Source organism: Mus pahari, chromosome 13, assembly GCF_900095145.1.
Source record: "Mus pahari chromosome 13, PAHARI_EIJ_v1.1, whole genome shotgun sequence".
Lineage (NCBI taxonomy): Eukaryota > Metazoa > Chordata > Mammalia > Rodentia > Muridae > Mus > Mus pahari.
Genome location: NC_034602.1, coordinates 6,504,474 through 6,532,175, shown reverse-complemented (window position 1 = coordinate 6,532,175; position 27,702 = coordinate 6,504,474). Strand labels below are relative to the sequence as shown.

Sequence of the window (27,702 nt, the reverse complement as noted above, 5' to 3'; positions counted from 1 at the left end):
TGGACAGCTTGCTAGGATGATTTCAAGCCCTTTTTGTGGAGAAAAACCACTGTGTTCCCAGTAGTAGTATTTATCGTGCTTCTACCTTTGAGGGGGACAGGAAGATTGGGGTGCAGGTGAAAGGGGGCGAGGAAAGCACCCCAGGTTAGTAATTGGGGCGAACTTATCCATGACTGAGGAAATTTGACAATCACTGCAGCTCTTCTTACTGTGTAACTGCACAGTGTTTACAAAGTGAATTATTAAGTTGATTGTCCATAACAATCACTGAATAAAGCTACAATTACAGATCACCAAAACAGCCCAGTGAAACGATGGGCTGGTAGGCACTTTCGAGGGGCTATAGTCACCTTCCCGTTCAAGGCTGACTCAGGCTCCTTGGCTAGTGAATAATTTACTAGGGAGATGTGGGTGCCTTGGGGAAGGGAAGGCTCCCTCTCTGGTCACCGTCAGCTCTCTGACGGATCCTTCCAGCAACTCAGTGACAGTAGTTCTCCAATAGGGAGACACATTGTCTCCGTGCCAGACTCCTGAGAACTTCATCACTCTCCTTGGCCTTGGCCACGTGGTGCCTGGCCTTCAGAGCTGGACAACACAGTTTGGGTTCTTACAAGGATGGACCATCAGTTGGTGAACCAATGGAAGGCACATGCTGATGACAAGGACCTAAGTGCCACAGAGGACAGGCAAATACTCTGTGACCCCTGCATTGTCTAACCTGTGGGCCTCAAACCTTCAGCCCTCTGGACTTTGTGACACTCCTCCTCTTGGTACTGAGAGGGCCATCATCTCAGTGGGCCTCTTCCTGGGGAAGTCCACAGCTTGCTCCATACTGGAAGAACCATTAAAGTCAGCCAAGAGCCGCAGGCCATAAATGCAAGATGTGATTTAACAAAAGCAGCTTTTGAGTGGGAAAAGCTGAGTGCAGTTGTCCCAACCTGTCAACTTCAGATTTCTTTCCTCCTCTTCATAAATCAAAAAACGGTTGGTGGAAGGAAGGGATAGAAGTGTTTCATTTTCAGATTTTGTAAGAAAATAAAATCAAATCAAAAGAGCCTGTCCCACGCTGGTACCTTGCATGCCAGGTTTCAGCCTGAGGCAAATTTTTGTGGCCATGTAATAAGCCTTTTTAGAATGGTGACAGACCCTTGACTCTTTGGCTTGAATTATATTGATAAAAGACATTTGATTGCGTTAGAGCTGGGGCCGGGGCACAGGACGCTTCTTGCCTGGTCGGCCTCTTTGAACCGGTGTCAGCCTGCTGTCCACCTGATGTGTCACCTGACAGGGTTTGAGCGCCATGGCGTCAGAGATCTGTGGCTCTGTGACAGGGGGCTTTCTACTTGGCAGTTGAAGGTTGAGGAACTGAGGAAAAGGGATTTCAGCCTGAGGGGCTTGTTAAAGGGGAGTGCAGTGTTTGACATTCACAGCAGAGTTGAGGGGTCTTGACACTGGGGCCTCGAGGTTGGGATGGCAGGGAACCAGAGCACTTCTGGAGAACCTCTCCCCAAGCAGTCTCAGAGTTTGAGAGTAAATATTGGCCTGTGCGATCCCACAAACCTACCTCAGTGCTGTGGCCAATAGCTTCTGTATTCCACACTCCAGTTCCCAAGTAGATGTTTCTAGGGAGTGGAACTGGAGTTGATGAACGTGCGAGGGCTTTGAAGGTGTCGGGTATTGCGGATACCCCTCCCTCCACCTCAGCAGAGTCAGTAAGCCTCAAAGAGCCAACAGCACCCCACCTCTGAGGTGACTGGCCTCTACCGGTCCAATTCTCCGTTTTGCTCAGGGATTGCTTTTTGGATTGTTCAGTTGTAGAAGAGAGGGATTTGAAGTTGGGTAAAAAGTGAGAAAAATAACCAAGAAGCTAAGGAAACAGGCCTATTGTTCTATGAGAGAGGTTAGGGCTGCCCCGTGCCTTGGCTGTGTCAAAGTGCTGAGGGACTGAGGCAGCACAGTGGCTGCTGCCTGTCCAGAGCAGAGGCCTGTTCTCAAAGGACGAGCTGTCACGGGAGAAGGCCCCACCTCACAGTAGAACCTCCTAGATTGAGCCTTGCCTCAGGCGAAAGGGCGGCCTAGTTCTGATCCCAAGGAAATGTCAGAACCTGACCTGCTAGACCGCGTTCTTTGCCTTTGGAGCTTTGACTCCTTAAATTAGCTCTGGTAATTTCTGAGTGGCTCTCTGTTAACCATGGGAGCATAAGAGATTTTAATTCTAGAAAATGACCAGTTCTGGTTCTTGGAACCTCTTGACAAGAATATCACAGAATATTCAATTCAGTGTGGGCCTTCTCCCATTTCTCCTGAAGTGCAAGCCAAGCAACTGTCTGCACAGTCTGACAGAGTAGTGCAATTTGCTGAGGTGACTGGTGAGGAGTCATGTGCTCAGAAGGTGAACAGAGCTCTGAGGTGCAGCCTTGGCCGCACTACTCAAACAGCTGGGCACTTTTGAGTATCTAAAGCACACAGGGGCCAGAACACACTGGCCCTGAAAGGGACCAGCTTTGAAGACTTGGTATTCCGACCCTGTGCAGGATGCCTGCCTGATTCTTCTTGGGGGTCTTCCATTCTTTAAACCCCACCTCCTTTAAAGGGTTGTTCAGCTCAGTCCTGGAGTGTAGCCTAGAAGATTCCCCAGCCAGCTGGGTTGTGTTGCCTGGGCCCTTAACATGTATGGTTCATGGTCTTTCCCTTGTCACCCTTGGAAAAGCAAGTTTGTTCTTTTAGCTTATTCTGCATTTTCCCAAGGCTCATTAAATGGTGACACAAACATTTGTTTGAGTTGACACAGATAAAGAGGCTAGGGTGGGTCTCTTCAGAGGAGTTGGGAAGTTGTGTGGCCTGCTGGCTTTGATAGACGAACCCTCCTCTGCCTTGGCAGGTGTTATCAGAACTAAATGGTTTCTAAACAAATGACTATTTTCCTGGATCTCACAGCCCAGATACTTTCTCTTCAGCTCAGCTGAAAATGGCCATCCACCTCCTCTGGCATCTAATACTTAACTGGGGGTGTGGCTCTAAAGGCTTCCAGGTGACCAAGACACCTGTTTCCTACCCTCCTATTCATGTTTTGGGGGTAGGATATCTATGAGCATATTTCTGTGAGGCTAGACCAGTTGACCTCAAGGACCATGCACAGGGCCGCTTCTTAGGTCCACTCCTACGGGCACTGACAGCAATTTTGCCCAACTTTCAGAAGGTCCAACACAACCAAGACTCCATCACTTTTAACTGAGAAAGGGGAATTTTTCTCATTAAGTAAAGATTGTTAACTTTTCCAAAGGTTTCTCAGCAGGGCCTCTTCACTAGTGTGCTCCCCACTGAATTTAAAGTGTTTGTTTATAGATCATTAGCTCCTTGACAGAGGGGATGTTTGTGGGAGGGGGGGGCTGTGTACATGTAAAAGGTAGAATGTTAGAAGCCCTGTCAGGTTTTGGTGATCCCAGTAGAGTGGGGAAACTTCTCTGTTAGCTGATATAATTCAGTTTATACAAATTAGTTTTACATTCTGGCTTTCCAGGAATGCTCCATGCTGACTGAGGGCAGGAACTACAGGGCACCTGGGCCTTGCCACCCTGTTGAAGATGGCTGGGGAGAGACAGTGCATGCTTCACTGAGCAATGGTGCAGGCTCTGCCTGCAGCCCCTGCTTGGCCACTGTCCTGGCATGAGCCACAGGGACCTTTTCCCTTGACATTTAGCCTGGGTGCGTGAGACGTTTCTTCCTGGTTTTCTGACCTTACCTCTCATTGGCTCAGGCCTCACTTCTCTGGCTTCCCTCTTTGTCCTGCAGAGGGTGAACTTTGCAAATCTGTGCCCACAGAGGTTGAAAACCAGGGTCACTTTCTCTGTCAAAAAAAAAAAAAATTAGGTTGGTCATGAAGCCCACAGTGTCCAGTAGGACCCCGCAGCCAGCTGCCACCATGGCCGCAAGGAGTCTTGGACAGGCGTGGGAGCAGAGAGCAGTCACTCAGTTGATCCAGTCTTCTTTTTAAAGTTGAGAAGACTTAGTGCCAGAAAGAGGATGGGATTTATTCAAAGTGAGAAATGGATGGGATTTATTCAAAGTGAGAAATAGCTGGGGAGTTGCAGAGCTAGGACTGAAGCACTAAGGTTCCTGGCTTTTTTCCAGCAAAAGAAGAATCCATGGACAGGCTGTGGTAAGGCTGTGCATTGACTAAAGGAGTCCTTTAAAAAAAAAAAAAGGCTAAATCTTATAGCTCAGACTGGCCTAGAACTCATTATGTAGCCTAGGCTAGCCTCAAATTCCCCATCCTCCTGCATCAGCTTTCTGAGGGCTAGGATTACAGGAGCCACAGTCTCCACAAACCTTGCAGTGGCATCGTTAGCATCTTTAAACGTTATTCCCAAGTCATCTCCATTTCCAGAAACAAGCAACCTGGGAAATGCATTCAATAGAGTCACACATCTATGATCCTCAAATAAATTCCTCTAATGGTCTTCAAAGGCTCCCCTCCCCAGGGGTCCCAAGTGGAAAAAAGGGTAAGTTTGGAGGGAGACCCTATTGATGATGGAAGACACAAGGAAGTGTAGGGAAGTCTCATCATTTCTCCACGGTTGTTTGTTGAAAATGGTTCAACAAGTACAAGGCCATCTTAAACTGGCACTGAGACATCTGAAATAGATTACTTAAGCCGGGGAGGCAATGGCTTCAGAGAAGAACATGGCTGTCAGCACTTGGCTTGTCTGCCTCAGGAATTAAGCAGCAGTCACTTTAGCAGACCACCCACTGCTGTTAGAAGAGAACTTCAGGTTGAGGTGGGAGTGAGGCAAACAGGACAGGTGAGCTTTCTGGGAGTTTGAAAGCACTCCACATGGGCCTGTCCCTTATTTTAAGAAAACGTGGTATTTCAAAGGATGGAGCTAAAGATGTCACATTTGGATGACCACACCCACTGCTGTTGCCTGGATGAACGGCTGTGCAGTATTTTAGCTTGAGTGTGGCTGTGTAGTGAGTCCTTTGCTCTAGGTGCCATGAAGCTGCCTTCTGCAGAGCCCCACCATCTTATTCTTGCTTTTCTCTGGACTTTCCAAGTCTGTCTTATAAGTCAACCTCTTGCCCAAGGCCCCTCTTCTCTCTTCCAAAGTGAAAGACAGCCAGGAATCTCAGTCCAGTGGCTTCTGCATCCAAAAATTCTCCAATGTCAGATTAAAAGTGCTCTTAAAAACTACATCTATCCTGAACATGTACTGATTTTTCTTTCCATTATTCCCCAAGCAGTACAGCTCTTTTCTTAATCATTGGCAACATTTTAAGAGATGATTTAAGAATATGGAAGAATATTCATACTATGTGAAAATATTATGCTACTGTATAGGAAGGATTTGAGCAGCTGCACATTTGGGACCCTGATGCCTGTGGGTGCTGATATGCCACAAGAACTTTTCTCCCGTTGGGTTTCACAGTCTCTGCCTTTCTTATGACACGGTTTCTATGCTGAGAGTGGGGCAGCTTCCGCTCAAGTTTTATCTTCTGTCTGAATGCAGACTCTGCAGGAGGACACACTGAGTTTTCTTTGTGCTGCCCACAGAAGCCAGACCACAGCTTTGGGCATTGTGAGCATTTGGTAAATATGTAAGAATGAACGAAGGGAACATATCCTGAAACACACATTTCTGCATAGGGAGGTACATGGTTAAACAATCAAAAAAATCATTATAAGACAATTTGTCTCTTTATTCAGCTGCCCTTACAGTCTCCTCAAAAAGCCCCACAATTCTAAGGCAAAAGCATAAAGTGTAATAAAATTTATCTAATTCACGATCAAGTGAAGATACTTCGGGCCCAGAGCCAAAGAATATTATTGGAGTGAACTTTTTTCAACACCCTAAATTTAACCAGCTGGAATTCTTTTTTTAAGAACCATCCTATTCAACCTTTTGAAATGAAAGATTTGCCTTTTAGTGGGAAATCTGCATTTCAACACAGAGATGGAACACAATGTTTCTCTGGTTAGTTATTCTTCGGAAAAGCAAATTCTTCCTTTTTTTTTTTATTTTTTTGAATTATATGCTTTGCTTATGTTAAAGACACAGATTGCAGAAAATTTTGTTTAGGCCTGACAGATTGGTAGCTTGCATTTTTATAGATAAGGGGGCATGGAAGATGGCATCTTGTCCTTCCTCCTTGTTGAGAGGAGGCCTACCACAGGACCTCTGAAGGAACATTAGCAGCCTGTTTGGATAATCACAGGTCTGAAAGAGGAGAATTGGGCATAGAAATAAAGAGTAGAGACTTAGAGAGGCGCAATCAAGCCACTGTGTAGCATCAAATGCTGTAAAGACAACCAAGCTTCAAAGAAGGACATCCCAGAGGGTGGCGTGCAGGATATGTTCTCTCTTCTGCACTTGCAGGACGGATTTTAAGAGACTCACTGGATGTGGTGGTGCAATAACTCAATCCTAGCATTCAGGATGCAGAGGCAGGCCAATTTCTATGAGGCCGATGGCAGCCTGGTCTACGTAGAAAGTTCCAGGCCAGCCAGGGCTACATCGTGAGACTCTGCCTCAAAAACAAAAATAAGAATGAACAAAACAAAGATGACTTTGATTTAGTAAGACCTCAGCCAGTGGGGAAAAAGAAACAAAGGCTAAAACACCCATTCCAGAGCCAAAAGCGGCAGACCTTGGCAATATCAGAATGTTCATTAGGAGTTCTTCATGCAGTGACATAGCTGCCATGTGTTCAATCCAAGTGAACACAGCTCAGGACATGGCCTGATCTGTTCTAGAATGCACTGGTAAGTCAAGGCTCTAGGAGGAAAGGTAGCCAGTGTAAAATGCAGGTCAGGAGCTAGAAGTAGTTAATCACAAAGAATATTTAAGGGCTGGGTTTGATTTTTAGTTAGATAAAGAAGGTTCTAGACTAGACTACTTTCTAGGAGAAGGGAATACTGGAGGATTGTGGAGCTGAAGGGACTGTTCTGGGTTCTGGCCATTACCTCTCACAGTGGTTTGTCATGCACTCTCTCATGGAGGATGTAAGGAGAGAGAGCAGAGCTCTCCAAGCTTCTCACTCGGAGGCACAGTCAGCTACATGTGCACGGTTAAGAGGAAGATGCCCACACACATTTTAGAGAACAGACTTCATGTATTCTGGGAAAAGGACTGGGATTTTAATTTTAATATTACTTGAGGGGGCTTTCTGGCTTGGGGGGATCAAACCCAGGGTCTTACACATCCAGGCTAGACAAGTGGTCCAGCACTGAGTCACATTCTCAGGCCAATGCTCTGATCCTGAAGCACTGATGGAGTGTGTTGGAAATGATGCTCAGGCTTAGCTGTTCCTACGTGCTGTTGCTCGGTGATTGATGAGCAGACAGCCATGTGGCTGGACTTAGCTGTTCCCATGTGCTGTTGCTCGGTGATGAGCTGACAGCCATGTGGCTGGCCGTATTACATGCCCACTGCTTAGCTGAAGCAAGCAGCATGGTAGCAGTCAAGAAATCTTTGAGATGTTCTTAATTTAATAATTTTCATTTTGAGAAGATTTCGCTGAGGATCACCTTGTGAAAAGTTAATATCCAGTGACTATAGAAATGCAAAGTGACCAATATGCAACATTCAATCAGAATCACTCCTAAGTTGTTGTGTTTTAGTAAGGCCTGGAAAATAAATCAGTATTTTTTATTCAGTCATAAGAAAACTTCACAACCTAGCAATATGTAAGCCATCTTTGAGACCCCACAAGGAGCATGTCTAAAGGGACCTTTTTGAAGAGACAGTTTGAAAAGACTTCTACCCAAGGAGCAGGAAGCATTTAGAAACTTTCAGGAAAAGTTGATACACCACACGAGAGAGTCTGGAAAGAGGAAGGCACGTGCAGTCTTACCTGTGTCCACGCAGCAGGCTACCACCGCAGCTTTGGAAGCACTTGAAAATTCCTGTCTGCCTGACGGATGATAACTGGAATGTCTCATGCAGGCTTCCTACTTGGTGAGGAACTTGGACCAATTAGGTGAGTGATGGATGGACGCAGGAGACTAGAACTTTGAACTCCATACGGAAGGACCTTTAGGAATTCCCCTGAGTTTGTCTCTTAATTCTAAGAGTAGGGTCATGGAAGGGACAATCTCATGGTCTGTGGGTCTCTGCTTATGACTGAAAGCTTCTGGTTTCCTGCTTACTCTGTACTTTGTGTTAGGTTGTATCGGACGTATGGCTGCTGAATGTAGACATTCCTCCACCCTGTGCAGCTTCTGATCTGGTGACTCTGAGGTCACCAGATCTCATTTCCAACAAGAATCTGCATTTCCAACAAGCTCCACGATGAAGCTGGGACTGGAACCATTCACTAAGAGCGCCCACAAATAAAGAAAGCAAGACTTAATACATCATTTCCCAGACAGCTAAGGAGCCCGCCTCTCCCTGGGGAGAGCAGGCTGGAAAGAAGGAGTCCTCGGCCAGCTCAGCTCTCGCGCCTCTTCCAGGGAAGGCAGACCGGCTCCTGAGTTGATGCTCAGAAGCATTAATTGTGACACTTTACTTTGCCTAAGCTGTGATGAAACAACTCAAGGCATCATAGCAAGAAGTTAAACCCTAGGGAGGCTATTAACAATTTAGCATTTCCAGTTTGTGTGGAATGTTGATTATCCTTGCTAGGGAGAACATTGAAGGGTGGTTTTAGTGGAAGAAGCGGCAGAGCCACTTGACCCTCTTCCTGGAGAGGACATTCAGGCTGTCCCCACCCCTTTGTCTCTGTCATGATGACCGTGATCCTGTGCTGTTTCCTAAAATAAATTACTGGCTAGGGGCACTACTTTGTTCCCCCTGAACTGGTTTGTCTGCAGAGGAAGCAGAGGTAGAGGATGTGACAGCAGGGTGGTTGATCACGGACTGCAGAGCAGGTACTGTGTTCCAGTTCAGGACACTGGGGGCCAGTGTCCTTAGGCCTTCTGGAAGCCTTGCCACAAAGCTAGGCTGACCCATACCAGTAGAGGTTGGTAATTCTGCCCAGTGAGTTAGAAGAATGAGGACTTGCTTTTCTTTTTGAAAATTAGTATTTTGTAATTTTGGTATGGGTTGGGGGTGCTGCACATGTGTCATGACATATGGAGATCTGAGAATAACTTGTGGGAGTCAGTTTTGAGATTGAACTCAGGTTCTAGGGTTGGCAACAAGCACATTTATACTCACTGGGCTATCTCTCTGGCCCGAGAGAACCTTCTTTATGGACACTTCCCAGCAAGTGAAGACCACAGCAGAGGGAACAGAGAAGGGGGAACACACATTGAAATCTGGGAACTAAATCAGGTCTTAACTGTGTTATGACTATGCACATGACCACGGGCAAGACCTTTACTGTCAAGCCCCCAGTCTCCTATCTGTAAAATGAAGACACAGATGGGTGTGAGCACCGAGGTTTCATACAATGCCAAGGACAAAACTCCAAAGAAACTATGAGTGTGGATACTTGCATGCTTTGTTCACTGAGACCTCACTGGTCTTTGCTGCTCTGAGATTACCTTGTTTCTTGCTAACGGGTTAGCAGGCAGCTAGCAGCGCACATGCACCATCAAGCTGGAATTTGTCTAACAGCTCTCTCATTCCTTGTTGGAGGTACTGGAGTAAGGTCTCTCCCCAACGGGGCAGGGAGTTTGAATTTGGACTCTCCCCATGCAGGGGTTCAAGGACCTTGTTGCTTTTGTGCTGGGGTCACGGAAATACCTCAGGTGTGTGGTTTTCTGAGAAAAGAATTTCATGCTCTGCCACAGAGAATCTGGCTGAGACAAGAACAGGTGCAAGAGTGGATTCTCAGGTTTCTCCTTTCGAGCTTCAAGAACTTAGCTGGCAGCTGATTTTTTTTTTTTTTTAAACCCCACTCCCAATTTAGCACAAACAACAAAAGGGACACATATTTGTTTCTTGAACCAAGTCTCCCACAGTTACAGGTTCCTTTTTGTGGTTTTATTTGGGCTTTGGTCCGAGAGGAGACAGTGCCTTCGTAGATGGTCTAAGGCAGAGGTTTTCAACCTTCCGAATGCTGTGACTCGTTATTACAGTTCCTCACATTGTGGTGACCCCAACCATAAATTATTTTCATTGTTACATCATAACTGTAATTTTGCTACTAATATGAACTGCAGTGTAAGTACCTGATAATGAAGGACGTCTGACGTGTGACCTATGGAAGGGTAATTCACCCTCCCACCCCAGGAGTCTTGGCCACAGATTGAGAACCACTGGTCCTAGGCTTGGTACGCCTCCATTACAGCACAGCAATAGCAGGTTTCTTCTTCAGGCCGTTGTTATCCATCAGGTTCCTCATAAGAGAGAGTCTGGTCCTGCAGTCCCAACTCTCACTTGGTAACATGTGTATAATGAGATCACAACGCATTTCTTAAACTTTTCCACTGTGACTGCTTTTCAGCTAAGTTTTCAAACCACTCTCAGTATGCACTTGCAAAAAACAAATATACAAATCAAACATTTACTTAAGATACATTATAGGAAATTTTATTTTTAAGCAATTATTTGTTATGTATATAATCTTAACATTTACTAACGACTAAAGCAAAATTGCATACTAATAAGATGGATGAGTGTATTTATTTTTACATAAATAGTGAAATCTTGACTTAGTATTTGGTGTTACAGGATGGAGAGCATCTCTGTTTTTCAGTTCATTGATATTTTGATTTTATAATCACTAATATTGAGAACTGTCTTCTTATAAATATGTAGTTCAAAGTGGCAGAAGTGTGTTTATGGCTGTTTCAGAATTTGCTGGAAATTCTGTTCTAATTCAAAGACTAATTCTAAGTAGTTTAATTTTTTTTTCTTCTGAAACTCAAAAGTTAGTGATTCAAGTAATGTTTTAAAATAAAATATTCTATGTATCACCATATAATCCAAAGACAGACTAATTTGCCATACTCAAGAATGGCAGTGGGAAAGTACGAGGTCTTTGTTTTCTGTGACTAAACCATCCCGTTTCCATAAGAGGAAAAAAACTCTGTGTGCAGCAAAAAGGCTGCAGCTAAGAGCATACAAGACCGTGGAGCCTGGGTCAGCGGGCAGTGCCCTGGTGCTTCGTGGCCTGAATGGCCATGCACAGTGTGACACGCACATGCTGTGTTTTAGAACCAAGGCTGCAACAACACGAAACATTGGGCAACTTCCAACTACTTCTGAGGCAGCCTTCAACGTTCTTCTGCCCCTCTGAACTCCGTATTTAGGAGAAGTGGGTTCTCAGTGTTAGTTATTTGAGCCCATGTAGGGCTGTGACTCACAGTGGAGGAAACTGTCCTGCACCTGCTCACTGGCAACGATTCCCAGGGCTGTTACTATTATATGCCCTGCTCATTCATCATCAAACTCAGCTTCTCTGACCTTCACATGTCTCCCTCCACCACAAGGTCATCCTCTCCAGGGGCAGTTAGCTGGGGTGTATTGGGGAACATGAATACCGAGTGCAGGATTCCCAGGGCTGATATGGGATGCACACTCGCTGAGAACTCCCCTCAGGGCGTGCAGTGGGATGCAGAGCATAGGCCTTGGGTGTGCTGCTGCTGTTGCTGCTGCTGCTGCTGCTGCTGCTGGACACTGNTTTTTTTTTTTTTTTTTTGCCTTGTCACTTTGTCACATTATAGGTTCTCTGAAGGGATGTAAGGGTCTTGTCCAAAGTCATTTAAATACTAAAAGTCTAACCTTCATGCTCATTGCTTTGTACTGTGGAGAGGCATGCCTCCATGGGATAGGCACTGATGGGACTCTAGATACAGGCAGTCTGAGAATGCTAACGAGTGCTATTCTGAGAGAAGGGGAGAGAGAAAGAGAGGGGGGGAGGGAGGGAAGGAAAGGAAGAGAGAGAGAGGGAGGGAAAGGAGGGAGGGAGAGGGAGGGAAAGAGAGGAGAGAAAGGGAGAGAGAGAAAGGGAGGGAGAGGGAGAGAGAGAGAGAAAGGGAGAGAGAGGGAGGGAGAGAGGGGGATCGCAAGCCTTCTCATTTCCTAGTAGCCGATTGTTTGCATGGGGTATGTCTAAAGTCGGTGGATGCATGTAAGCCAGCCTTGCAGATAAATTCTCTCCCCCCACCCGGCCTATCCATATTATTACCAATCTTCTCCTTGTTATTTATATAGATCTTGTAACAATCAACTAAACAAATAAGCAAAGGGACCGGAGAGCCAGCCCCTGCTCCATACTTCAAACCAACCCCTTCCTTGTTTTCCAAAAAGACCAAAATTAAAGACAAGACAAAACCGGTGGGAAACAGCTCTTCCACTGAGGTTTGTTTGGGGCCCGGGGCCTGGTACTATCTGCAAGGCTGCTGTAATGATGTTAATCTATTTTAATGGAAGGGAAATGTGATATCCTGTGCTTTATGATGCTCATTGTTTATGGCGGTGGTGCTTGATTCTGGGTTTCTTTCACAGATAAACTTCTGCACTGGAGGGGCCTGTCCTCCCCTCGGTCTGCACACGGAGCTCTAATCCCCACGCCCGGGATGAGTGCAGAATATGCCCCGCAGGGTATTTGTAAGTTGAATATTATCTCTTCTACAAATGTCCATGTGTATAGAGATGAGAGTTTCTAGAAATTAGCTTTACTGTGTAAGCACTGAAGGGAGTTTCTTCTAATACAGACTGGCACCTGCATATGTATTACTCCATTAATCACTTGGCACCAGCCCTCCCCCTACCTGTAGCCGAGAGAGAGAGAGAGAGAGAGAGAGAGAGAGAGAGAGAGAGAGACTTTCTTTCCTCCTTCTTCTTACCTGGCCCCTGGCCCCATGGCTGGTGGCTAGACTACCTTTGTGTTCCTGCTGGACACTCATTCCTACGGCCTCATAGATGCTTTGACTTGAATTTTTAGCATCCTTCGGAGAGGCCATTATCACAGGTAATTTACAGTTACTCCGGAGGTAATATAATGCATGTTACTTAAGCATTAACATGTGTATCTGAACGTGGTATATTTACAGATCCACGTGGTATATTATGTGTACATATATACATACGTACAGGTGCACCTCACATAGAATTTGTTTTTCTCCTTATTTTAGAGGAAGATATACAGAGATGTAGGTAAAATGTGAAGAGCCCACTGTCGCCTTCTCACACACATGCCTCCACCGCCACTGACTTTTATAGCAGGGATCTCTTTATGAAATTCAGATTTATTTATTTATAAACATGTTTTCTGAAAGATGTCTTAGAAACCAAGTTGGCTTTCTTCTCTGTGTAAAAGTGTGTGGTATGAATCACACATGGCCAAAGTATTTGAAGGAGGAGTTCATTCCCCTCAAATACACATGCACGCACACACACAGGCTCAGGAGAAAAAGGATGCATAATATGGCAGCTAAAGTTTATTTTCAAGAAAACAGAAAAGAGCAGAGCAAGGTGTGGGGCGCAAATGCTGAAGCTATATATGCTTCCTCTCAGGGGCTGGTCACTACCCTCAGCCATCTTGTGAATGGTGTCTGCAAGGGAGGTTTGCAATGGTGTCTGCATGCACCTTGAGAACAGATTCAAAGTCTCCTGGGTAATCCCAGGTAACAGAGACTTCACAAGCCCCTGGGTCCCCAGGGCTTGGGGGTAGGGGTGTGGACGACTTACCTTCTCCCCCCAACCCCAGCTGGGCCTGAAACCCTCATCTTCTCCCCCAACCCCAGCTGGGCCTGAACCTGGCCCAGAACACAGAAAGTTTAGGTGTTGGCTTTGAGTCCCTGCATGGTAGCTAGGTGGGGAGCAGTTTTCCTTTGCTGGGGGTATCTAGGGTCTGCACTTGACTGAGAAGAGAGACTGAGGGCGTCAGTCGAGGGCAGAGTTGAGAAGCCAAGGACAGCTTAGTGCTCTGAGGTCTGGGATCTCTGGATGATGGTTAGAAAGGCCTGATGTGGATGGAGGTTCTACCCCTCCACAATACTTAGTGCATACTGACCAGTACAGGAGTAATCAGAAGAAGGCATGTGGCACTGGGCTGTGGGCTCCACATAGCCCTACCACAAAGCTAGTGCCCATCTTCATTAGCTATGTGGACCAGCCATCCTTGGCATTCAGAGCCCTTGACCTTGTGGCCTCCTTGTCTATGAAAGTGTAACTGATGTTATCCCCCCAACTTGCCTCTGTTGCCAAAGCCTGCATTGAGGTTGCCATGCACATTCCTTTCCAAACTGTGCTGGAAGTGTAATCTGGTTAGGTACACACACACACACACACACACACTTCTTTAAAGGTCCTGTTTTTAATGTTGTTTCACATGTAGGAATCCCAAGGCCCAGGGACATTTCAGTTGGGCACCAAGTCACAAGCTAGGAAATGACATTCAGGGGCCTTATCATAGACCTCTTTTGTTCTTTCAAATTGTGAGGCCTCAGCCACATGACTTTCTCATATTGATGACACATTTAGAAATGGAGGGCATTCCTTCTCATAAAATGAAATAAAATACAAGACAGTAAGTAGGTTGGCTAACAGCTGGGTTTAACCCTTTCAGTGCCTTGAATTCTTGTAGTGGGGAGGGGCAGGGCTCAGTTTATTGCTTTAAATCAAAACAATCCTGGTAAATGCCCAATGAAGCTCTCAAAGTGAGAAGTTGATTTTCATCAGAGTAAATGAAGAATATTATTATATTTTACACATCAATAAATCAATGTAGCCCTAATTTTGCCATGCAGGAAATCAATTCTGGTCTTTCTAAACCATCAAAGATGTTATGAAAAAAGTAATTTCACAAATTGCAGCGAGTAACACATTTATTGATGACTGCAGTTTAGGAATTTAGAATCTGTGAGCACTGTAATACAATGTGGTGCACCAGCATGAACAGAGAGAAATGTAGATTACGTGGTGAAATGGTAATGCATCGCTTGCTATTAGTGGACTGGTAATAATTACTAGCCTCTGAGCGGCTCTTTCAGTGTAATCTTCAGTCATTGACATCATGATTACAGTAGGTGCCCTTGTGATCTAGAATATCTAGTTGATGGGAACATGGGAAGGCGATAGTGAAGGCTGTGTATGTGTGTGCTCATTATGAGTTCAAAAGCTCTTTCCTCTGGCCCCACGTGTGAGGGGAAAGATGGCACTGTGTGTTAACCTTCTGTAGCACAACCACACAACTGGCTCTGGGAAAGAAAGTTTTAGAAAGCACAATAAAATGGACCTTGGTTAAACCTCACGGGAAGCTAACAGATGAGACTCTCCGTGTGCCTAGAGTACCCAGAATTTGGCTCGTATCACGGGCTTCATCTTGGCACATTTGAGACCGTCATTGCTAATTACGGCCCCATTTCCAGGCTTTGAGAGATTATAAGGGTCAAAAATGATTTTAAGGCCTTTGGGGTGATGAACGTATTAAGGGTGAGCTTCAGCTGAGTGAAGCTCCTTCCTACAGGCCTCTGATTGTTAGGCTAAATACATGGTCACGACCCAGAGTCCTAGGGAGGCAAAGGGGAGCTCTATGGAGCATCACAGTAGTTGGAACCAGATTTTTTTCCTGACCATTTAGAGCCCAAGTCATTGTTCAACAACAACAAAAAATTATGAAAATACTCTCATTGAAGCTTTTTATTTCTCTTTGAAGAAAAGAGGCAGATAATGTGATTCTAATGTCAGCATTTTCTTTCAAAATCTCTGCCTTTCTTCCTCCCTCCACATTAGACAAATGTTTGAAACCTAATTTTGGTATCTTACCATCTAATCTTGTTAAGGAGATTTCCCCAGGAGTGGGCTATATTGAGTGAGATTATAAATGCATTGTAAAGTAAATTACAAGGTCAGGGCAGGAGTCCATTGTTTAGACAAGCGCTTGAGCGAGGCTGGCTTGCTTTGGAATATGAATGTTTGGGGCTCCTGAGAAGGCTTTGGCAGCTTTTCTTTCTGACTTGCTAAATGGAGGAATCATATAATTGATGAATTCCTTGTGCCCACTCCTTAGCTCCCTGGTGAATTTTGTTCCATTGAAAAAGTTACTTAGGAATGCTAGCCATGGGTTAAGGGACTGTTCTAGCCTGACATAGGGAGAAAGTATATTTCTCAGTTAAACTTTAAGCCCTGGCTTTTTTTTTTTTTTTTTAAAGTCTCTGGGCCATTAGCTAGACTCACCCTTGTCCCTAGGCCACACTGTCTCTTCTACATTCTTAAATGTTGCAGTTGGCTGGTAAACTGTTGATTCCTCCATAAACCCCATATATGTGTGTGTTGGGTTCCTTAACATACATATATACACATACATATATGGGAATATATATTTAAATTTAGCTATCAGGAAAAAAATGAATGAATTTTGTGAAGTCAAGCTGGCCACCTCTTTGCCAAAGTGGCATTTACCACTCTTGGGTTCTTTTCAATACGAGAGAAACAATGTGACTTGAGCAGGGCCCCTCTCCAGACAGCTTGGCTACTAGCCAAAGAGTTGACTAGCTGAACTGTATCTTTCTGTTTCTTTCTCAACTGGAGCCTAGTCTCAGCCGAGGGCGCAGGATGTTGTATAATTTGGTTCACGTTGTTAGCCTCTCAAAATAATGAGGCAGTGGCTAGGGTAGCATTGCTCAGCCTGCCGCCTGTCATGGTGCTGGCTGCCGCCGCTGCTCCTACAACCAGCATGCTGGGTCTGCTGAAGTTGGCACCAGCCACTTCTAACTTCTCTACTATCTTTTGTTGAACTAGGGAGAATGCCTAAGGATTCAATACAGCTTTTCAGTTAAATCAGAATTACATTTTTCTTTTGAGATTTTAATCACAACACCCCCTCGAGATTAAACATGGGATTATAAGATGTTAAGGAAACCAAGACAGACCAACAATTAGTGTGTTTCCAGTTGAACCATGTAGGGTCAGAGAATTATACTGATTTTTGACCTTCTCTTTTTGCTATCTCTAAGCAGTGATATTGCCTTGTTAGAAAGTTAAGCTCGCCTACGACCCACAGGAAAATGGACTAGGGCCAGAGGAGTCAGGGTGCAAACGTTTCCCTGCGAGACATCAAAATGACTCTGGTTTTGACCTTGTCTTGTCTCAGTACACCATTTAACCAATGAGACAGTGGCACAGAGCTGAAATGACTTGTACACAGCACAGCAAATGGAAGACATTTGCCGAGACCCCTAGAATGGAGTGCTCCTTTTAACAGCCTGGACCAGTTAGGACTTTGTGCTATGGGGCTTGAATATGGAACTCTTGGAACTGAGTTAAATGTTACGAAGACTAATTTGACAAATATTTACTGGGCTCCAGACATGGAAAACATGTAGGCACCTGGGTAGGTGGGTGAAGGCTGAGGCTTATGGGATGAGGCCAGGAGAGGCTGGTTGTTGGAACATGAATAAGCAATTGCTGATGCCTGCCTCAGTGATTAAACATTGATGTTGGTGTTGTATTGTTTTTCAGGTAAAGATGAGCCCAGCAGCTACACATGTACAACTTGCAAACAGCCATTCACCAGTGCATGGTTTCTCTTGCAACACGCACAGAACACTCATGGATTAAGAATCTACTTAGAAAGTGAACACGGAAGTCCCCTGACCCCGCGGGTTGGTATCCCTTCAGGACTAGGTGCAGAATGTCCTTCCCAGCCACCTCTCCATGGGATTCATATTGCAGACAATAACCCCTTTAACCTGCTAAGAATACCAGGATCAGTATCGAGAGAGGCTTCCGGCCTGGCAGAAGGGCGCTTTCCACCCACTCCCCCCCTGTTTAGTCCACCACCGAGACATCACTTGGACCCCCACCGCATAGAGCGCCTGGGGGCAGAAGAGATGGCCCTGGCCACCCATCACCCGAGTGCCTTTGACAGGGTGCTGCGGTTGAATCCAATGGCTATGGAGCCTCCCGCCATGGATTTCTCTAGGAGACTTAGAGAGCTGGCAGGGAACACGTCTAGTCCACCGCTGTCCCCAGGCCGGCCCAGCCCTATGCAAAGGTTACTTCAACCATTCCAGCCAGGTAGCAAGCCACCCTTCCTGGCGACGCCCCCCCTCCCTCCTCTGCAATCCGCCCCTCCTCCCTCCCAACCCCCGGTCAAGTCCAAGTCATGCGAGTTCTGCGGCAAGACTTTCAAATTTCAGAGCAACTTGGTGGTGCACCGGCGCAGCCATACTGGTGAGAAGCCCTATAAGTGCAACCTGTGCGACCACGCGTGCACACAGGCCAGCAAGCTGAAGCGCCACATGAAGACACACATGCACAAATCGTCCCCCATGACAGTCAAGTCCGACGATGGCCTCTCCACAGCCAGCTCCCCGGAACCTGGCACCAGCGACCTGGTGGGCAGCGCCAGCAGTGCGCTCAAGTCAGTGGTGGCCAAGTTCAAGAGTGAGAACGACCCCAACTTGATCCCAGAGAACGGGGATGAGGAGGAAGAGGAGGACGACGAGGAAGAAGAGGAAGAGGAGGAAGAGGAGGAGGAGGAGCTGACGGAGAGCGAGAGGGTGGACTACGGCTTCGGGCTGAGCCTGGAGGCTGCACGCCACCATGAGAACAGCTCTCGGGGCGCAGTGGTGGGCGTGGGCGACGAGGGTCGCGCCCTGCCCGATGTCATGCAGGGCATGGTGCTCAGCTCCATGCAGCACTTCAGCGAGGCCTTCCACCAGGTCCTGGGCGAAAAGCATAAGCGCAGCCACTTGGCCGAGGCCGAGGGCCATAGGGACACTTGTGACGAAGACTCGGTGGCCGGTGAGTCAGACCGCATAGACGATGGCACTGTTAATGGTCGTGGCTGCTCCCCCGGCGAATCGGCTTCGGGGGGTCTGTCCAAAAAGCTGCTGCTGGGTAGCCCCAGCTCGCTGAGCCCCTTCTCCAAGCGCATCAAGCTGGAGAAGGAGTTTGACCTGCCCCCGGCCGCGATGCCTAACACGGAGAACGTGTATTCGCAGTGGCTCGCTGGCTATGCGGCCTCCAGGCAGCTCAAAGATCCCTTCCTTACCTTCGGAGACTCCAGACAATCGCCTTTTGCCTCCTCATCAGAGCACTCCTCGGAGAATGGAAGCTTGCGCTTCTCCACACCGCCCGGGGAGCTGGACGGAGGGATCTCAGGGCGCAGCGGCACAGGAAGTGGAGGGAGCACGCCCCATATTAGTGGTCCGGGCCCGGGCAGGCCCAGCTCAAAAGAGGGCAGACGCAGCGACACTTGTGAGTACTGTGGGAAAGTCTTCAAGAACTGTAGCAATCTCACTGTCCACAGGAGAAGCCACACGGGCGAAAGGCCTTATAAATGCGAGCTGTGCAACTATGCCTGTGCCCAGAGTAGCAAGCTCACCAGGCACATGAAAACGCATGGCCAGGTGGGGAAGGACGTTTACAAATGTGAAATTTGTAAGATGCCTTTTAGCGTGTACAGTACCCTGGAGAAACACATGAAAAAATGGCACAGTGATCGAGTGTTGAATAATGATATAAAAACTGAATAGAGGTATATTAATACCCCTCCCTCACTCCCACTTGATGCCCCCCCCCTTCAGCCCTTCCCCATTGTCCTTCCAGCCCTACTCCCTGTAGGATTTTTTCTAGTCCCATGTGATCAAACAAACAAACAAACAAACAACAGAAGTAATGGAAGTCTTATATGAATGAGTGCTTGTCACCAGCACACCTGGTTTTTTGTTTTGTTTTTCCTTTTTTTTTCCTTTTTCTTCTTCTTTTCTTAAATTTTAGATTCTTTATGTTCTCACCGTTTGAATGCATGTTTGGGGCAATACTATTGCATTTTACACAAACTTTGAGCCTTTCTCTTGTGCAATAATTTACATGTTGTGTATGTTTTTCCCCCCTTAACTTAGACAGCATTTATGGTATGTTATGGCTATTTTAAATTGTCCCTAATTCATTATGAGCAAACATGTTGTTGCTGTTTCCAGTTCCATTCTGAGAGTGTGAGAGAGGGAGGGTAGAAAACAACGTATGCTGCATACATAATTCTGTAATACAGATCATGTGCGGCTTTATTTTATAACACGTGGAGGGAAACAGTGTTTGGGTTAACTAACCCTCTACAGACAGAACAGATAGCACTGGAAAAAAAATGTGCTGAATGTCTGTCTCTAAAGGGTTACGTGTGTTAATTGGAGAGGGAAAAAGGCCTTGAATTGACAAATTAATAGAAGACTAAGTTTATTCTATCATTTGGCTTTTAAAATGAGTGCCTTGGATCTATTCAAACCATGTTGATGGTTTTTTTCTGCTTGTTATAAACTTGTAGCTTAATCTAGCATTGGGTGAGGTAATAAACTTTAGGACCTAGCATGTAATTCTATGTTGTATTTCTCACAATGGCTACCTAAAAATATGACCCATTATGTCCTAGCTAATCATTGATTTTTGCCTTTAACTTTGTGAACAAAACTGATTATACCAGTATAAAAGCTCCTGGTGAGAGCATAAAAGAAATGGGCTGTTTTGCCTAAAGTTTAATTTTTTTTTTTAAATGGTTATCAAATTGAATGTGAAATGTCCAAAGGCCCTGGAATGTGATGAAATACATTAGCAAGAAGTTCATCTTATGACAATACTTGTTTAAAATGATACATTTAATGAAATTCTGGCACCAAAAGAAGTAGATCCAGCTCTAGTTGGTTGTCGAGTGGACAATAAAATGATAAAGCCGTTTAGAGGACATTTGAAAGAACAGGCTGATATGATGATGAGAGAGAGAGAAAAACAGAAAACAGTAGTGATTGGTTAGCACAGTGTGGTACTGTTTGCCATTTGAAGCTAGAACAGGTGTATAAGCAACCAGTGATGCAATGATGGTTAACTATGAATCTCTAAGACTTACATTTAATGTGACAGTCTTCAAAACAGAAGAAGAAGACCTTTAAGAGCAGCAGTATCCATGTCTGTGCTCCCTGGAAGTTGTACTTCATTTCTTTTCCATACACTGTGTGCTATTTGTGTAAACATGGAAGAGGATTCGTTTTTATTTTGTTTTATTCTTTCTTTCTTTCTTTCTTTCTTTCTTTCTTTTTTCTTCCTTCTTTGTTTTAAGCTAGCATCTGCCCCAGTTGGTGTTCAAATAGCACTTGACTCTGCCTATGATACCTGTATCTTTTCTCTAATCAGAGATACAGAGGTTGAGTATAAAATAAACCTGCTCAGATAGGACAATTCAGTGCACTGTACAGTTTTCCCAGTTTACAGGTCTTTATTAAGGGAAACGTTGCAAGAATGCTGAAAACAATTGAACACAATCTCAATGATGAGCATTAAAAAAAAATAATAATAATAAAAAACAAACAAACCTAAAAAGACTAAGACAGACATTGCCAGCCATTTACTTGACTAATGAGCTTCCTCACTTGGACGCAACACTGCAAGCGCTGTGGATGGAAACAACATACTTAACATAGAAACGAATGACTCCTTCGCTTCTACAGTGCAAGGATTTTTGTACAAAACTTTTTTAAGTATAAATGTTAAGAAAAGAATTTTTAAAAAGACACTTCATTATGTTTAGGGGGGAACAGCATTTTAGGGTTCCATTGTCTTGGTGGTGTTACAAGACCTGTTATCCATTTAAAAATGGTAGTGGAAATTCTATGCCTTGGATCACACACCGCTCTTCAGGTTGTAAAAAAAAAAAAAGTGAAAACAAAACAAAACAAAAAAAAATACATGGGGAAAGGTTTAAGATTATATAGTACTTAAAAATAGGAAAACGCACACTCATGTTGATTCCTATGCTAAAACACAGTTATGGTCTTCTTTCTGTATTTCTAGAATGGTATTTGAATTAAATGTTCATCTAGTGTTAGGCACTATAGTATTTATATTGAAGCTTGTATTTTTAACTGTTGCTTGTTCACTCAAAAGGTATCAATGTACCTTTTTGTTAGTAGAAAAAAAAAAGACAGGCTGCCACAGTATATTTTTTTAATTTGGCAGGATAATATAGTGCAAATTATTTGTATGCTGAGAGAGAGAGAGAGAGAGAGAGAGAGAGAGAGAGAGAGAGAGAGAGAGAGAGAGGTGTGACATTGTACAGAGAAGCCATATAATGGCGGTTTGGGGAGCCTGCTAGAATGTCACATGGATGGCTGTCACAGGGGTTGTACATATCCTTCCCCCTTTCCTGCTGCCATGCTGTATGCAGCACTGCAAGCTAATAGCGTTGGTTTGTTATGTAGTGTGCTCTTGCCCTCCTCCCCGCTCACCCGACATTCCAGCATCTTACCTTCATATGCAGTAAAAGAAAGAAAGAAAAAAAAAAGGAAAAAAAACAACAACAATGTTTTGCAGTTTTTTTCATTGCCAAAAACTAAATGGTGCTTTATATTTAGATTGGAAAGAATTTCTTATGCAAAGCATATTAAAGAGAAAGCCCGCTTTAGTCAATACTTTTTTGTAAATGGCAATGCAGAATATTTTGTTATTGGCCTTTTCTATTCCTGTAATGAAAGCTGTTTGTCGTAACTTGAAATTTTATCTTTTACTATGGGAGTCACTATTTATTATTGCTTATATGCCCTGTTCAAAACAGAGGCACTTAATTTGATCTTTTATTTTTCTCTGTTTTTATTATTATTTTTTTTATTTGGATGACCAAAGGTCATTGCAACCTGGCTTTTTACTGTATTTGTTTCTGGTCTTTGTTAAGTTCTATTGGAAAAACCACTGTCTGTGTTTTTTTGGCAGTTGTCTGCATTAACCTGTTCATACACCCATTTTGTCCCTTTATTGAAAAAAAAAATAAAAAAAATTAAAGTACAATGTCAGCTTCTTGTGTCCTCATTTGACACACTATGTAAATTACTTTCAACAAAATAACAGGTTTTGAGAGAAGGCCAGTTAGTCTTTTTCAGGGTCATTTCTATGGGCATTTTGATGTGTGTATTATACCCTAAAGGAGCATAATATACTTACTGTTATTAAAGTAGACATACCTTGAGCCTTGGAAGTAATTTTAGGCATTTACAGGTTTAGATCAGTTGGAAGGTAATTCTTGTACACTGTTCAAAACTTCTGCTCTGTCCTTAGTGGGATCCACTAGGTACCTGTGAGCCCAGGAGCCGCCCCTCAGTTGTCTCCTTTGGATTTTCTGCTGTGCCTGTTGTGTCTAAAAGTCCTTTCTGTTCTTCCATTATTTCCCTGTTTTAGAGTGTGATGCCAAAAAGGGGATCCTTAAACAAATAGCTCCCTATTCTCCATAATGACCCTTCCTCATAATAAAAATGACCTCCCCCCTCAACTCTAAACATCCAGAAACAAAGGCAGCAAATATATTAAATCTGTTAAATAATAATAATGAAAAAAAAGGGGAGAGAAAATTACAGGAAGAACAAAACAGAAACCAGCAGCCAAGGGTGAGTCAGATCGAGCTATGTTTTGGGAGGCGACTACTGAGCGCCTAAGATGCACCGCAGTTTGCTTTGTGGTTCTGAAACCCTATGGTCTGTGCATGCTAGAGATTGTTTTAGGCATATATATATATATATATATATATGCATGCTTGTTTCATGCTGGTGGTGGCAAATGAGGGTAGATAGGTAACCCTTCAGTTAATTATCTTTTCATATTTTGCAATGGCTTGAAAGGCAGGTTAGGTCTGTTTTAAAAGTTCACTCCTTAGAAATCTATGTTGTCGGTTTTCCAACTACTGCGTGTTGCAGCTTCAGTTTGCTTTATTACACAGCCTCTATGGTGCTGGCCCCTGTTTCTAGTGTAGGTGAATGCATCCAACAACTCTTTTTTTTTTTTTTGTAAAACCCTAAACAAAAGCTGTTCTGTTGTCCTCCCATGGTAGCTTTTTTTTTGTTTTGTTTTTTGTTTTGTTTTTTTTGGTTTTTTTTGTTGCGTGGTTCTTTCCCAATGGTGACTGTGAAGTGGCCTCTCCGTGTAATGCTTTTTATCCAAAGCCAGGAGACTTTGATCTTTTTAAGCATCGGCAAAGTAAGGTGTTTGGCTCTTATTTTTATTTTTTAAGTCATTTTTAGTCAGAAAGGGGACCTCACTGATGGGAGTTGGGAAGATTTATTATACAGGTGGTGAGATGGGATAGGATGGGAATCAGGCAACTTTGGAGAGGTTGGTATTTGTCAGTAAACTGAGGATAAATACCTGTGTTTTCAGTTGGGTACCAAACTAATTCCAAAACAAATAGAAATATTTCCCTGTGCCTTGTCATCTGCAGATGACAATGGATGCCTCATCAGATTAAATATCCGTACAGCTTCTGCGTGTCCCCATCGTGCTTTCGAGGGAGCTCAGAGTGCAGCTGTGCAGATTTTATATACAGTACTTATTTTAATTCCCCAGTATACGATGCTCTTAGTGTAATTAGATTTTGCATCCTGACAGGCAGAATTAATGGTGGATACGATATCCTTATAAGTTGAGATATCTTAAATCAAATTGGGAACGGGGAGGGGCACAAATATCTGGTGATAAATCACAGATTATGTTTGATTTACATGGTCCCAAAGTTAAATAAATTTGTTGGGAGACAGCTTCTTCAGGCTCCATCATCTTCCGACTTATTGCAACCTTCTGATAAAATATTATTTCTGAAGCTCAGCAAGCAATGGAGGCATGGAACTTTAGACACCAAGACTAAGATTTCCACATGACATTTCCTATCCTGAACCCAAACACTTTCACTTGTACTAGGAAGGAATCTAAAAACACAAGTTTCCCACTGTGGCATGCATTACCGTCACTGAGAATTCTCAGTTAAGTTTCTGTAAGTCTTGGCATACCAGTAAAATGTATGTGAACCCCTGGTGCCTAGTATGCTAAGGATTTTTTTTTTTAAAGCCCTGTATTTGAGGAAAAAACTTAACAAGCAGGAATACAGCAAATGCTATTATTGCACATTTTAACCCTAAATGCTCCAGTGTGAGTGGGCCCTTCCTGAAACCATTTTCTCCCCTCCTGGTAGGCTCTTCAGGAAGTCTGAATCCAACACATTTTAAAGGTTGCTAAGACATGGGATGAACATGGTACTTCTAGTGTACCAGCTGGAGCAGGAAGTGTGAAGTAGTTGATTTCTTTCCCCTGGGGTGTTGTGTGGATAAAACTGTTTACTTAAATACCATTTTGTATATGCAATAAGTCCACATTGTATATATTCATAATGGTTGAAGTGAGAAATCAGAAAGAAGTGGTGGTGGGAAGGGCGGACTAGATACCATTTCATCTGCAAAAATAAGGAGACAAAGCTGCTTACCCACAGACATCGGGAGCGGGGCTGAAATGCACCAGGATTATTTGGGACCGTCCTCAAAAGAAACTGAGAAGATCCTGAGCACCTCATCCCAAGAGTTAGTTATACACCCTCTCCCCCACACAAGCAAGGCTGCTGATCCCTGTGGCTGTCACTATGGAATGGCTACTCCCTTGTCCTCGGGCCTAGCAGGTTCCAGAGTATTTTTTAAAGTCGTGAGGCTTTTGCTTCGATTGGCAGTGTTCTTTCAACCTACTTGGGGAATTATATTTTGAGAGGATGCTACCGTTGAAAGCCGTGATCTCTATTCAGTGTCTGAGCATCTCCCAAGGCTTGCCCAGAACTTTTTGTTGTTGTTGTTCTGTTTTGTTTTTAAGAAACAGACACTAGAATGCATAGGCTGTATCCCAGGGCTGCTGCCCCAGCACACTGTAGACGTGGTCCTTTGCCATTCACATTTGCTCTGCTGCAACTCACTATCCTGTTAGCCTACTATCATTCGCTATAGCACAGGGAATCAGCCTGTGGGGAAGGAGTTCTAGTTCTCTGTGTCATGGGAGCAGCAGATCTCTCCTCCCTCCCAAGTGGGAAAAGGAGCCAATGTAGTTCACAAGGGTCATTGTACTTAAGTAACCAGACTTGACTGAACATAACTCTATGATTGATCCAAATACTGTTTTTCCTTTCTGTCACATGGCAAAATCTATGTAAGGAGGACACATGAATCTTCCGCATTGTTCACAGAAACAATAAAGAAGGGCAAATTGAACACTGTCCCCAACATTTCTTCTAAATGCAGAAACCCCTGGATACCTAGGGGCTGGGTGTGTTTTTGAATAACGAGGAATATGGTACATGCCTATGCTGTAGCCTATTAGGTCTTTAGGTATAAATAGTGGGTCAGACAAAGGAGTTTGGAGGGGCACCTAAAAGGCCTCAGGGGCAAGTGGATTCCCCAGAGTCTACCTGGTCACAGCAGGCCCCTCAGTCCAGGTCTGCACTGCTCAGGGGGGCTATATGGGAAGACAGCTGAGCCCCAGACCCCAGGCCTCCTGCATCGTGAGGTCAGGGGAGAAGAGGTCCCAGGTCCCTGAAATTTCAGGTTACCACGGCAACGAGTCCTGTAATGGCACAGTAGTAGCTGTCCTCCCCAGCACATCTGTGCTCTGAGGCCACTGCGTCAAGTCAATGACCACAGCAAAGGGGGATCCTGGAGGAACATTGCCACTCCTGTCCCTTCACCATTACGGTTCCCCATGACACAAAAAAGACAAATAAAATCCCTGCATGTTTGAAAGAAACTACAGGCAGTTTGGGTGCAATTTGAGGGCAACTCTTGGGTTCTGGCTTCCTCTTGAGAGACTGTTCGCCTCTTTCTTGTAAATCGTTGGCTGCCTTGACGTTGGTGACATTTCATGTTTTTGTTGAGCTGCTTTTACATCAATTTTGATTTTTGTTTCTTTATAATTTAATTATCATTTTAAGAAAATGTCTCCCTCCCCTCCTCCCTCTCCCACTATCCTTGACCAAAGGACTGTTTGCTACTACGTTTTCTCAGTTGTAAGGAAGAGAGTTCCTTTCAGGTGTGTCTTAAGTTTGGTAGGACTTCCACGTCTTGGGATAGGGAGTCTGGGTCCTTGGAGTAACAAGGCGGGGGGTGTGGGAAAGCACCTTGGCGGTGGGACTATCCAGGGAGGGGAGAGTACATTTGAGATCACGGCAGTGGCTCAACCTGTGGTTGATTTAAGTCATAATGTTAAAAAGCTAGCAGGAGACCAGAAAGTCACCAGGCCAAGTCACACTGTACCTTTTCCTTCCTCTGTCTCCAACCTCTTTCCAGGTCCTTCACACACCCCCGTTCGGCGTAGTACCCCGCGAGCTCAAGATGTGTGGCAGTTTTCGGATGGAAGCTCAAGAACCCTTAAGTTCTGAGAAACTTTGAAGCCCCCAAGGGCGGGGCGGACATGCGCCGCCCAGCCGACGTCAACGTGCTCCGTTATCCTGCTAGATTGTGATGTTTTCTGACAGTAGCCTCCAAGAAGACAAGAGTCCTGCCGAGTCCTCCCAGCCTGGGCCTGCAGTGCCATTTTATTTATATTTTTTAATAAAACGTAAAAACAAAAAAAACCAGACCCACATTGGAACAGTGAATCCGTCCCATCCAGAGGGCCCTAGGACTGCCGCAGTTGGAGCGACGGCCAACCCTTTTGAAACCAGCCAACCTAATTACCCGTACTGTGGAAATGAGCATGACCCCTGACCCCTTGTTTCTATACATTCTATGTTGTCTTTTAAAAAGTGTGCTTAACATTGACATAATAAATGTTGGAGCTTTAGGCGGTGTGTGCTTGTTTTTTAATTTTTAATGCTCGTAAGACAATGTGGCTGCTTCAGGCTTTATGTCTGTGTACTTTTTCCTTCAGAAGCTCATAGGGTGTGCAGAAGGACCAGACACAAGTGCCAGGCAGGAGATGTAGAAAAGGAAACAGGCTTTTCAGATGGCATACATTTTCAAAGAAAATCAAAATGCAAAGCTAGGGAATAAATCATAGTAATATCATAATTAATGTAGTAGTATTG

General features: G+C 44.5%; 1 protein-coding gene across 8 annotated transcripts in view; it reads left to right on the top strand.

Annotated features, from left to right (window-relative positions):
• Window positions 1-27,463, top strand: part of Bcl11a (BAF chromatin remodeling complex subunit BCL11A) — a 96,088-nt gene extending 68,625 nt beyond the window's left edge. For 3 of the 8 annotated variants that reach the window (XM_029544990.1, XM_029544989.1, XM_021211207.1), the window contains 2 exons: window positions 12,396-12,497; window positions 17,355-21,541. In XM_029544990.1, coding sequence (XP_029400850.1) covers window positions 12,396-12,497; window positions 17,355-19,375 — 2,123 coding nt within the window. In that variant the 3' untranslated portion in view covers window positions 19,376-21,541. Of the gene's footprint in view, window positions 1-12,395; window positions 12,498-17,354; window positions 21,542-26,962 lie in introns of those variants that run through there. The other 5 variants (XM_021211208.2, XM_021211204.2, XM_021211203.2 and 2 more) reach the window with 5 other exon arrangements.
• Window positions 27,464-27,702: the final 239 nt, after the last annotated feature.